The following is a 13,297-nucleotide window of genomic DNA, read 5'->3' on the forward strand; positions in this document are numbered from 1 at the left end:
GGGGGGTTGGATTTGGCTGGTGCCAAGCTCTTTCCCCGTTTCTTTTCTGGCTTTTTTCCCTCCCCGCGACCCCAGGACGTTGGATGGCTACCCAATTTTCTTTTCCCAGCCGAGTTGCTCTGTGCCTTCGGTTTCCGCCTCCCTCTCCCTCCCCCCCTCCCCCCGGGTCCCTCTGCACTCCGCTCCTCTCTAACCTTTTCGGGAAGGGTGGGGAGGGAGGTTTGGGGGGGAGCAGAAGTCCACTCCTCCTCCTCCGCTCGGAGGGGTTGCGTGTGGGCAGCGAAGTAGCAGCGGGATTCGGAAGAAGGATGGTGGGTGGAGAGAAAGAGGCGAATGCTTGATTTTTATTTTATTTTTTTGACACACACACATACACACACACAAAATCCCAACAACTAATCCGTATGAACCAGCCTTTTGTCTCGACCAGTGTAAGCAAAGCCTTGGCAGCTGGAGGTAAGACAGTTGAAGCGCGCGCGCAAACAAAAAAAAAGGTGATAATTTCTTTTTTTTATTTTTTCCCTTCTCTCTCTGTCTCTGTCTCTCTCTCTCTCCCCTTCGGTTATTCTCCATCACCCTCTTTTTTTTTTTTTTTTGCAATATGCGGATTGTCAGCCGCCACTTTCTTTCCTCCCTCTCTCCCTGCCGCCTCCCCTCCTCCTCCCCCTCCCACTCATCCCCCGCGGTCCCCTTGGCGCTGCCGCTTCTTAAAATCGCTCCCGAAATCGCTTTAGGTGTAAACATTAATCTGACTTCGCACATGCAGTTCGGGGACGCGCGAGCAGAAGGGCGCTGGGCGCGCGCGCCTGCATGTGTGTGAGGGAGTGCGGGCGTGTGCGCGCGCCGGAGAAGCCACGGAGTAAGCGGATCTGTTTACCGGCGGGGGTGTGGGGAGGGGGGGTGAGTACAGAGTTGAGAGGCGGAGGTGGGGGGGGTAGGAGGAGGAGGCGATGCTTTGAAAGGGGAAGGAGTTGCGCCCGGGGAGTGGAGTGGGGCGGGGGGGGGAGAGAGAAGCGAGCACAGGCGCGCTTTTTCGCAGGCAAACAAACCTTTATTATTTCAGCATGTGGGGCTGGCAGGAGAGGAGGCGCGATTAGGAACGGAAGCGCCCTGCAGAACCTTCCTTGGGAAAGGGGTGAACTCTCCTCTTAAAGAGTTTCCTCTCAGCCCCCCTCCACCTCCTCCCCAAGGCATTGTGAATGTGGCTTGAGAAAGAGAGGGGAGGGAGGGAGGGGTGGAAGAAAGAAGGAAAGGGGTCTCGAGGTAGCCTTCTTGCAAACGGACGGAGGAGCGAGCAGCGGAGCTTGCAAAACAGGTCTGTGGTCCTGGGAAGAGGGGGGGGGGGTTGTTGTCTGTCTGTTGGCAAGCTGAAGGACGGGGGGGGGGTGTTTGAGCCTATGGCATGACAGTCCCCCAGGCCAATGAAGAGAGGTGGCAAGAGGAGAAACGGGGATTTTTTGTGTCTTTCATCTCTCCCTCCCCCCTCCTTAGTGGAAAAAGTGTTGAGTGACACTAGCCAGGCGGCTTTTATCCCTTAGAAAAGGTGGGGAGCTGGGAGTTTTTGTGGTATAGGAAAACCAGTGGAGGGTGGCACCAGAGTGTGCCCCCCCACCTGCCTTTCAGACAAATGGTGTGTGTCTAAAAGCTTCCCTGAGGAAATTGGGTTTGGTTACTCAAGGACAAGCTTCATCATGTTTCCAGTGGGCCTTACTTGCCAGTCAGGATGCTCCAGGTTGCAGCCGAAGTCAGTCCCCTTCCACACACCTTTGAGTTGGTTCCCCCCCCCCCCGCCAAAAAAGAAGGTTCAATGGTTAGATTGTAGAAGGAATCATCACCTTGCAGGGCAGTTTAGGTATAGCAGAGGGGAAGCACTCCTGCAAAGCAATGTTTTCCAGATTCTGGCCCTAAAGAAGCTTCCCATCCTCCTTTTTAAAGGTATCGCATTGGACATGTTTATACTCTGGTCTTATCTGACCTCAACCTTACTTACCCCTAGGGAAGTAGGCATCGGGTGGCAGCATTGATTGTTCCCATCTTAGTGATGGCACAAGGTGTCTTGTGCTGCTCCCACGTGGAGGCCCTTTTGGAAATGCTTAGATGATTTTTTTTTTTTAAAAAAACCCACTTTCCAATGCTCTTTCATGGGGTGGCTCTCCCCCTTCCCCCAAACCCCCTCTGGCTTCTGATCCGAATCTGGTTTGACAAGCCGATAAGAGGAAGAGGAATCAAAACATTACAGACTCATACAGGAATAAATTAGCAGGAACACTTTGGCTGAGGAGAGGTGCTCTGGGTGCTACTTGCCTTAAACCTCTGAGCTTTTCTTCCTTGAGATCTGTTGACACACTTTTGCGCAGGAAAAGTTTCAGTAAGGGGAGAGAGAGAGAGAGGGAGGGAGAGAGGGAGGGAGAGAGGGAAGGAGAGAAAGCAAGAATGCTTGGCTTCTGAATCTCGGAAACTCTCCTTTGGCTGGGCTTGTGAATGGACCATAGAGCATTCTTTTCAGAGATGGGAACCAGAAGGTAAGAGCTAGATTCTCAAGGAGTTGTGTGTGTGTGTGTGTGTGTGTGTGTGTGTGTGTAAAAGGAACCTGATGTTTGGGTTTAATATTGATATGCCGTTCGCTTTCATGAGTTCTAGCGTCTCTCCTTACAGTGTATGCCCAGAAACATCTCCTGGGAGGGGGCTCTGTAACTCTTGGCAGAACACATGCTTTCCATGAAGAAGGGCCCTAGTTCGGTGCTGGGTATCTCCCATTACAAGGATCTCAAATAGCAGCTCCTATCAGACAGAAGGCTGGGCGAGACTGAACTAGTAGAGTATCAGGCAGCTTTTGAAGTGCGCTGGGCTGTGCGTTGGCACTTGGGCAGGCTGAAGGAAGCGAAAGGTTGAGGTTAGGTTCCCTCTTAGGTGCCCCTGTGGCTTGTGTGTGCCAGGCTGTTCCTCAAAAGGGTTATTTTAAAAAATCACCGGGCTTCCTTTTCTCCTTTCAACAGTGGTGCACCCCAGGACAGAATGCTCTTGCCCAGCCTGATGCAGTGGGAAGGCAGGCCGGCCACTTATACACACTGCAGGAGTTGGTGAGAGCAGGCAGCCCCCACCCCAACTGTGACAGGATTTCCTAGCGGTGGTTGCAGATTGCAGCTTAAGAGCCCTGCTGGAGTTGTGTGGGAGGTTGTGGGCGGGGGGGGGGGGGGAGGGAGGCTGAAGCAAGGACACACTTGGAAACTTGTGTCTGGCAGATGCAAGCGAGCAGATGGAAACGTGGAGAAGGTTATGGGCAGCCTGGAGGGGCCTGTCTGGCTGGAGTCCTCGCCCTTCCTGCCTGGGAGGGAGGCTTTGGGGACCTGGGAGTGGTTTATTTCTGCTGAGGAACGATCTGGGAGAGAATGGTAAGCATCTATTAATAGTGCACATCAGCCAAGTAGAAACAGAGGCTCTCTAGTGCTGCCACCTTGGAGCCCACAGGGAGGTTCAGATCTGGGGGTGGGGGTCAGGGGGCAAGGATGCCAAGCGGAGTTGCTTCGTATGGGGGAGGTGGGGGGTTGCTTGCCGGTCCTGCAGCCTCATCAGAAGCGCAATCTCTGTCTGTGCGCTAGGAGTGGGTTAGGTCATGTTGCCTTGCCTGCATGCTTTAAGAAGGAATGCAGAAAGGCTGGGGAGTGGGGATGAGAAGTGCCAAATGTCTTGGGAATTTTGTTCTAAAAACACTTCTGGCCTGTCTTCCAGCTGGTGATGAGTAAACCCCGCTGGGGTTTGCTCCTTCCTGTGGAACATTCAGTTGCAATTCTCTTAACTTCAGCACACAGTCACCTGTTGATTGGTCAAGTGACACGTAGGCTGCATGCCATTTACTTCGAGGGCAACTGTGACTGTGTCAGCATGGCCGGAGGCATCCTGACTGTTAAAGGCAAAGGCAGAAGCTGGCGATCTGACTCTTGAGCAGAGCTGTTCCCTGGCTCACAACCTGTTGCGCACCCCAGGAGTCTAAGGAGATTGTGCATGGAACACTTACGTAAGGAGTGAGTCTAACTGTGGGCAGTCCTGTTGGGGGTAATGCAGGTGTGTGGTGCAAAATGCAAGAGCAGAACCAACTCAAATAATTTGGCAGCTGGAGGGGAGAAGTGTCCACAGGTGGCCCAGGATTTGGTGGGAAAGTTCTGTGTGATTTTGATGACTCTTGGGGCAAGAGACCCTCACACAGGATTAAGGCATCGTTGGCTTGACCTAGGTCTCACATTGTTCGTTTTTCACCATGGGGATGGCTTGAAGTAGCTGTTCAAACTTTGGCTGAGAAAAAGAAGCAGAAGCGTAATATAAATACACGGCCCAAGTACAACTATGGGTGTATTTTTATAATGCAACAAGCCTCTTTCTGCATGCATAATACCACCCTGCCTGTGTGGTCCCACACAGACTTAAAGCCACATAAGGCAAGCATTTGTGGATCTGTTTGTGTAGCTGCCTTAGATGCTTGTCCTTATGTTTTGGGCTTGCGCATCTCAAAAACAATTGGCTCTATTGTACATAGCATCACCATCCCTGATTATTATTTGTGGTGGTTTTCCCCTCCTACCAACTTCCCCCCATCCCCTTGTCTGTATGCAAGGAATCCTGGATTTGGTAATTCTTGTGAGAGCATGTCTCTGAAGCTACCAGCCCTGATGAAGCTACACAGTCTTTTAGAGACACAATGATCTACAACAGTATTTGTCAACCTTAGCAAGTTTAAGAGGTGTAGACTTCAACTCCCAGAATTCTCCAGCCAGCCATGCTCTGTGGGGAATTGGGAGAGTTGAAGTCCATATCTCTTAAAACTGCTAAGGTCGATAAATACTGGTCTACAATTTAGCTATGTTTTTTAAAAAACTTTTTAAAAGCCTGGATTATTGTTTTGGATTTAAGGATCCTGCTCTTCTCTTCCATCCCCTTCAGTCCTGAGGATTGTTCCTTGTGCTGATGTTACTGTACTTAATGTGAATTACACGTATGTTCCCAACAGAAATGGTCAGAATCTGTTGGAAGAAAAGGGCTGTTGAAAGATTTGGATGACATCAGCCAGGCAACAGGCATTAGGTCTCTACTGTGCCTTCTGGGAAAGCCTTTTCAGACCCTGGGTTCAAGTGTTGCACTAAGTTAGAATTAGCTTAATTGTGGTTTGTTGAGTAAACCTGATTGCTTGGGATAGTGCAACATGCTGTGTCAGATATAGGAAGATGGTGTTATGGTTTAGCATGATGAGAGAACTTGGGTAGAGTTGAACAGTGTCTAAATAGGCTTCTGAAATCATTCATGGTGTCCTGGAATACTGGACTTTGTTGTTGTTATTCTCTGGAGCTCTTAATGGGTGGTTCTTTGCTCTTTAAATATTCTGTTCTTGGTTATTTTTGTGTCTACATGATTAACTCTAGTCTTCTACCTTTTCAGTTTGATGTTTTCAGTTTTCAGGTTACCTTACACAAAATTCAACAAGAAAAACAACATTTGCAAAGTTAGCTAAAACTGCAACATGTTCTAAGGAAATGTTAACAATACTATTAACAATGTTCAATTTAGTGAGTTTGAGTGGGATCTGGCCGCAGTTAAGGTCACATTTCCATCTTGCTGTTCTCCAGCTGTTTGGTGTAGAACTGTCATAATTCCCAGTGGATGGGCAGACTGTATGGTTTGTCTTCAAAATTTGCAGGTAACTTGCTTTTTAGCTGCTCCTTTAATCCCCAGTTAATGATCAGGCTGATTGAGAATTATGGGAATTAAAGTCCCAATGCAGCTGAAGGCACCGGAACAATAATGCACTCTAACTTTTAATAACAAGAAAATCCGTATGGGGTCTTCTGAATTAGACCTTTATTCTGGCACAATCATGTAGTCAGCCATTTCAACCATTTAATGGTTTTAGAATAGAATAGAATAGAATAGAATAGAATTCTTTATTGGCCAAGTGTGATTGGACGCACAAGGAATTTGTCTTTGGTGCACATGCTCTCAGTGTAGATAAAGAAAAATAAAATAGAATACATAAACAATATTTGATAGTCATAGGTTACTAATAAGCAATCAAATCATACTAGAAAACAAAACAATATAAATTGTAAAGATACAAGGTACATGGTTATAGTCATAAGTGGGAAGACATAGGTACTAGGAAGGATGAGAAGAATAATAGTAATACAATCTTAGTACGTAATTTGACAGTGTTGTGGGAATTAGTTGTTTAACAGAGTGATGGCATTCAGGGAAAAACTGTCCTTGTTTGTTATTCTGGTGTGCAGTGCCCTATAGAATCGTTTTGAGGGCAGAAATTGAAAAAATTTTGGTTGTAAACTTCTCTGAGTATTTTTAAATTCCCTGACTTATACCTCGTTCTCCCTCTCCATACTTCTCTGCTGAAATCAGCTATCACCTTGCCTGGAACAAGGGAGTGTGGAATGTGTTGGCACTTAACTCTTGATTGGGAGGATCAAATTAGTTTGCTCAAGAATTTGAACTATTAGGGGAACTGCTCTACTCTGCAGCAGTAAATCACTCTTAAATCCTAGAAATGTAGGTATTCCTGGAGTTGCACTGTTCCTTTGCAAGAGGGCTTTGTTTTGGCAGCAGCCTCTGGTGGAATCAGGTTGATGATGTGGGGCCAATTCCATTGCTGTCATTTATGGTAGCATTCCGTTTTGCATGTTCAGGTAGTCCTCACAACCTCAGTTAGACCCAAAATGTCTGTTGCTAAGTGAGACAGCTGTTAAGGCAGTTTGGCCTCATTTTACGGCATTTCTTACTGCGATTGTTAAGTGAATCTGGCTCCTCCATGGACTTTGCTTTCAGAAAGTGGCAAAGGATGATCATATGACCCCCCCAGGCCATTCCAACCATCATAAAAATGAGTCAATTGTCAAACATCTGTGAGCCAAAGTGGCACAGTGGTTAGAGTGCAGTACTGCAGGCTCCTCCTGCTGCCTGCCAGCTGCCTGCAATTCGACAGTTCAAATCTCATCAGGTTCAAGGTTGACTCAGCCTCCCATCCTTCCAAGGTCAGTAAAATGAGGACCCAAATTGTTAGGAGCAATACGCTGATTCTATAAATTGCTTAGAGAGGGCTGTAAGGCACTGTGAAGGGTATATAAGTCTTAGTGCTATTGCTATCTGAATCTTGATCATGTGACCATGGGGATGCTGCAATGGACGTAAATGTAAAAACTGGTCATAAGTCACTTTTTTGTATTGCAACTTTGAACGTCACTGAACGAACTGTTGTAAGTTGAGGACTATTTGTACAGTTACAATCTCTCAGATTATTTGGGCCAGGAATTTTCCCCAGATTAAAACATTAATAGATATGCATACCCATCACACGATTCCCTTTTGGGGCAAACTTATGGAAAAAGCAAATAAATGGTAACAAGAAAAAATAGAGACAGAAGACCAAAGTGAAGGAAATCGGGCTTACACCAATATTCATTGTATTAATTATGCTTCAGTGTATTTTTCTATCTTGGCAAACTCTCCCTCTTTCCATAATATCTGTACGATAGTGTGTCTGAAAACTGGGTCCTGTTATGGGAACAATGAGGAGTATATTTGCTCTCCTGGATCATATACAAAAACAGTGGTGGTATCCTCAGTTGACAGATCTGGTGGACTGAAAAAACAGCATCTGGTTTGCACATAGCAGCAAGCCCAAATGTGATTTATTTAGCATTGGGCTAATGCATAGGTTACCCAGACAGCGTGTCCTCACCTGGATACAGTCTCAGGTTTATTTTTTAATTAACTGATACTTGTTAAAATTCAGCAGAACATTTCAAGTCACGTGGGTTCCTTGCCTTGGGCCTGCTTATCCTGGGGACTGTACAGGTAGTCTTCCATTTAAGACCATAATTAAGCCCCAGATTTCCATTGCAGGGGCTCAGTGACTAAGACGCTGAGCTTGTCAATCAGAATGGTCGGCAGTTCAGTGGTTCGAATCCCTAGCGGTGCGTAACGGAGTGAGCTCCTGTTACTTGTCCCAGCTTCTGCCAACCTAGCAGTTCAAAAGCATGCAAAATATGCAAGTAGAAAAATAGGGATCACCTTTGGTGGGAAGGTAACAGCGTTCCATGCACCTTTGGTTTATAGTCATGCCGGCCACATGACCACGGAGATGCCTTCGGATAGCGCTGGCTCTTTGGCTTTGAAATGGAGATGAGCACCGCCCCCTAGAGTCAGGAATGACTAGCACTTATGTGCGAGGTGAACCTTTACCTTAAGTGTTTGTTAAGTGAGGTTTGCCCTCTTTCATGCCACTATTGTTAAGTGAATCACTTCGGTTCTTAAGATAATTACATAGTTGTTAAGTGAATCTTGCTTCCCCACTGACTTTGTTTATCAGAAGGTCGTACGTGACTCTGGGACACTGCAGTGGCCATAAATATGAATCAGTTTCCCAGTGTCCAAAATTTTGGTCACATGACCATGGGGATTCTGTGATGGTGATAAGTGTGAAAAACAACCATAAGTCACTTTTTTTCAGTGCTCTTGTAACTTTGAACAGTCACTCAACAAAATGTTTGTAAGTTAGGGACAACCTGTACTGTCTTGGGACACTCTGAAGGGCCTTTAACTTCCAACAGTGTGCAACTTTGCTTAGTTTATCATGCAAACTCAGTGTTTGTGTTTTGCAAACAATAATATATAGCTTAGGATCAGAGGTGAGTTGCTCCCAGTTCAGCCCAGATCGGGCAAACTGGTAGTAGCCGCAGCAGGAGGCTCCACCCACCTGCCCGGATGCTTTTGTGCATGCGCGCAAGACCGCACGAACGAACCGGTAGTAAAAAATTTGGAAACCCACCACTGCTTAGGATAATGTGTGAATCCAGGCAGTTCTACCTTAGTTAATAAAAGACAGTTTGGCAAATCGTGGCTTCAATATGACTTCAAATGAGTTCAGGGCGGAGGTAGAAATTGGTCTTTGAAGATAGCTGCTCCTTGCCATCTCAAATTGACAAGAACCTTTTGGGGAACTGCTGACTTCTTGTTCAACCTCAGCATCTCCGAATGACTTCTGTTTGCTCATTGTGGGTATTTGATGCCCTGGTAGACATACCTGCTCCCTCGGAAAGAAGCAGGGTGCAAATCCAGGTGGATTCTGCAGTCGTGTTGAGTATAGTAGAGCTTCCATGAGCGAGGAGTGTCATTCCTGTTTCTCATGGGAAGGGCAATTGACTGTGTTAGAAAGTCCCAGTGGTAACCCACTAGTTGATAGATGGGAGCCGGTGTTTGGTTACATTGCTGCCCAAGGGGAAGTCTTGATGGGATCAACAGGTGGGGTTAAACAACAACAACCAAAAAAGAAGTTAAAAATCCCTCTGGGGTGTTTCCTTAGTAAAAATAAAATAGAAAGCCAAGCACTTCTTAAAGCAGGCATGCAGGGAACTAATAAATAACACCTCTCCATTATCTGGAGGGCTGGAAGAGTGGAGCATTGTCTGTGCTGGTAATCATATAAGGGGTGGGGGGAAGGATGCCACTGCTGAGCAGAATATTTGGGTATTTCCTTATGGTAAAACTCCCTGCAGCTAACTTTCTTTCTTTTAATGACTAGCACAGTAGAGAGAAAAAGAGATCATCAGACTTTACTTCCTGCTCTGTTTATTTTTGTTTTTCCAGAGGGGGGGGGAATGTGATCTCACTGAGCCTGAAGTGGCACGGTCTGTTCTGTAATGGTCTGTTCTGTAATTTTGGGACACTGGTAGTTTTCATGGCATGTGTGGATTAGGCTTTAATCCCTTGATGTGACAGAAGAAGGAGCCAGAAAGCACAGGGGCTGACCACTAGGATGCATCAGGCACTTACAGGAGGAAGAGAGGAGAAGGGTCTCCTTAGAGAAATTATTGGGAAAAAATGAACACTTCAATGCAACAGGTAGATCTCTTTTCCCAGTGGAAAAAACAAGTTACAATTAGTTTAAAAGGTAAAGGTAAAGGTTCCCCTCACATATTGTATATGTGCTAGTCGTTCCCGACTCTAAGGGTCATGTGACCAGCACGACTAAATGCTGAAGGCACACACAATGCTGTTACCTTCCCACCAAAGGTGGTTCCTAATTTTCTACTTGCATTTTTACGTGCTTTTGAACTGCTAGGTTGGCAGAAGCTGGGACAAGTAACAGGAGCTCACTCCGTTACGCGCTGCTAGGGATTCGAACCACCAAACTGCCAACCTTTCTGATCGACAAGCTCAGCGTCTTAGCCACTGAGCCACCGCATCCATTTTACAGTTGGTTTAGCCATGATTTATTGGCTAGGTTACCGTTCTCTGAGCTGTCACAAGCTAAGTATAAACCACGGTGGGCAAAATAGGTTGCCACAGTGGGTAGGATAGTGATGATGGAGGGGAGAAGATTCAATCTTTTCTTTTAGGGTGGGTGGGATTATTCTGTTTTAGTATATTTCTCTTCTGAAAATAGTAGGAAGTCACGCTGCTGATTCTCAATAGCCATGCTGAAAGGATGAAGGAATGTTTTGAAGTCCCATGTAAAATAAGAACCTCGGGATCCAATCTGGGTCGGTCACTGGGGACCAGAGGTTTAGTCTTCTGAGCTTTTGGACTCATGTTGGATCCCATCCTCATAAGAACTTCAGTCTGTCCTCCATTGCTATAAGCTTGGGTTCCTCCCCCCCCCCCCAAACTTGACACTGTTCAGATATATGAACTTCAATTCCCAGTACACTGGATGAGGAATTCTTGGAGCTCATCCGACCATTATCAACTTTGAAAAACCCTACTATGAACCAGGGTTTATGAAAGCAGGATGGGTGGCATCTTACAGAACTTTGTAAGCTGAAACCCAAAGAAAATCATATTATGAATCAGTGGAATGTATAAAAATAGTATTTTCTGAGGGAACGTATAAAAGTTTCAGCTGTGGGTTGCACAAGTGCAACATTTGATGCTGTGTGGGTACAGCTTGCCATGACAAACTGAAAGCAGAAGTGTAAGCAACGGCAGCCTTCATTTCCCCCCCCCCAATTTTTGTTTTTCTCCAGGATTTTTCCACTGTCCTGTCTTGTCTTTCCATCCCCTTGAAATGCAAAAAGAACATCACAAAAGTTTGAGATGTTGGATGGGACTTACTTCACTTGAGCACAGTTGTTTATTGGGGAGCAAAGAATAAATGCGGCTATTGAGAGATTTCTCATTTTAGTGGCCATCAAAATTTGGGTTTACAACTGTGCTCTAATTCACATTACAATAGTGCCAATAATGGAATATGTTCGCTTCAGCATTTTGGATGGCTTGAACCATTGCCACTGGTAAACCATGGTTTTTGCGCTTTTTTGCTGGGCAAATTGGATTTAATCTGGGTTTATTCAATCAAGCAGCAGTGGCTTCTTCAATAAAGCATTGTTAAACTTCATCTTAATGTGACATATGTAAATTTTTCCGGCAACGGAATGAAGAGAGTCGCAACTTTAGTATTTTGGTGTTACAACACAGTAAGAAAGGTTGGTGTTAAGGTAGCCAGAAATGAATTTGGAATATCTTTGTGACCTTTAATGATTTGGCAATTTGGGTTCCTTGGTCAGCTTGCATAGCTTGGAACTTATGACATCAAAGCAGAATAATAAGTAATTCTTTCCTTCTTTCTTGTCCAAATAACTGGCTAGAAGCTTTTAAAAAACATTTTAATGTTCTTATATTTTTCTTTTTATGATGCTGTAAACCATCCCAAGTTGCTCCACAGTAAGATTGGCAGAGTGTAAATTTAATAAGTAGACAGAAGGAAGATCAGAAGTTAAATAAGCTGAGTTTGATGATGGGGAAGACAAAAGTTTGTGGAGAGGGGGTGTTGTTGTTGTTAGTTGCGAAGTTGTGTGCAACCCACCACGACCCCACGGACAACGTTCCTCAAGGCCTTCCTGTCCTCTACCATCCTCTGGAGTCAATTTAAGATCATAGCTACTGCTTCGGTGACTCCATCCAGCCATCTCAATCTCTGCCATCCCCTTCTTCTTTTGCCCACAGTCTTTCCCAGCATGAGGCTCTTCTCCACTCCAGTGAGTCCTTCCTTCTCATTAGGTGGCCAAAGTATTTGAGTTTCTTCAGGATCTGGCTTTCTAAAGAGCAGTCAGGGTTGCTCTCCTCTAGGACTGACTGGTTGGATGGCCTTGCAGTCCAAGGGACTCGCAGGAGTCTTCTCCAGCACCATAGTTCAAAGGCCTCCATTCTTTGGTGCTCAGCCTTTCTTATGGTCTAACCTTCACAGCCATCCATTGCAACTGGGGAAACCATAGCCTTGACTATAGGCACTTTTGTTGGCAGGGTGATGACTCTATTTTTTAGTATGCGCTCTAGATTTGCCATAGCTTTCGTTGGTACCCAGGAGAGGGGATATACCAAGTGAGAAATGGGGTTTAATTTATGGGAGTGTTGGGGGGAAAAAAGAGAAGACAGTGAAAGAAGTAGTCATTGGATTTCTGAGAGAAAGGGATGGGTCAACATGACTCCAGTTGCATGGAGGAAACTTTAAAGGAAAAAGGTGGAAAAACCACCATCCCCTATGAATGATTTTGGTAAAAGAATAGGTGAATTCCAGTAGTTAAGTATATTGCAGGATCCAATCTGCGTTGGTCGCCAGAACTAGATATTTAATCACCACATTCTGGTGAGAGAGAATTTCCCTGAGGAATGGGCTCCAGCATGAGTCTGAATGCTTGGAAGATTAAACCTCTGGTCCCGGTGACCGACCCAGATTGGATCCTGCAACATTATCCTGGGATGCTTATATTTGTCTTCATTAGTAAGTATATTGGTAGGAAAGGTTGGTTCACTTTGTCTGCATGAACTGGCAAGGAGAAAAGGAGAGGTTTTTAGCCCCCTTTTCATGGTTATTGAAAATAATTTTTTGCTTGATTAGAATTAAGATTGAATTGGAAGACTGCCCATTGCTTGTTCCTATGTTCTGTTGTTGGCTTGTGGTAAAGCAGGTCAGCAAATGTAAGGTAATATTGAAGGGTCTTTATTATCTCTGAATAGGCTGGGAAAGTCGGATGCATATAGGGGACATGTTTTGAGTTAAGGTCCCTCTCCAGTTCTCCCCGTCCCTTCCATGTAGATTATATGTGTGGACAATCTACCACTGGGAAGGTGTGTTAGCAATACACTTACAGGTTAATGCAAATTAAGTATCACAGGAAATTATAATGGGTTGGTTCATGGAAATCTGGCGAATAGTAGAGTAGCTTGATAGATAAATGTAGTTATTAGATGGGTCCATGATTTCATCCTAGCTGGGAAGTATAGAATAGAATAACAGAATTGGAAG

General features: G+C 45.4%; 1 protein-coding gene across 3 annotated transcripts in view; it reads left to right on the plus strand.

Annotated features, from left to right (window-relative positions):
* The first annotated feature begins 308 nt into the window (after positions 1-308).
* AHDC1 (AT-hook DNA binding motif containing 1) overlaps positions 309-13,297 on the plus strand; it is a 280,849-nt gene continuing 267,860 nt past the window's right edge. For 2 of the 3 annotated variants that reach the window (XM_032227381.1, XM_032227379.1), the window contains exon 1: positions 309-456. In XM_032227381.1, coding sequence (XP_032083272.1) covers positions 405-456 — 52 coding nt within the window. In that variant the 5' untranslated portion in view covers positions 309-404. Of the gene's footprint in view, positions 457-3,603; positions 4,016-13,297 lie in introns of those variants that run through there. The other variant, XM_032227382.1, reaches the window with a different exon arrangement.

This window comes from Thamnophis elegans, chromosome 12 (assembly GCF_009769535.1).
Source record: "Thamnophis elegans isolate rThaEle1 chromosome 12, rThaEle1.pri, whole genome shotgun sequence".
Taxonomy (NCBI): Eukaryota; Metazoa; Chordata; class Lepidosauria; order Squamata; family Colubridae; genus Thamnophis; species Thamnophis elegans.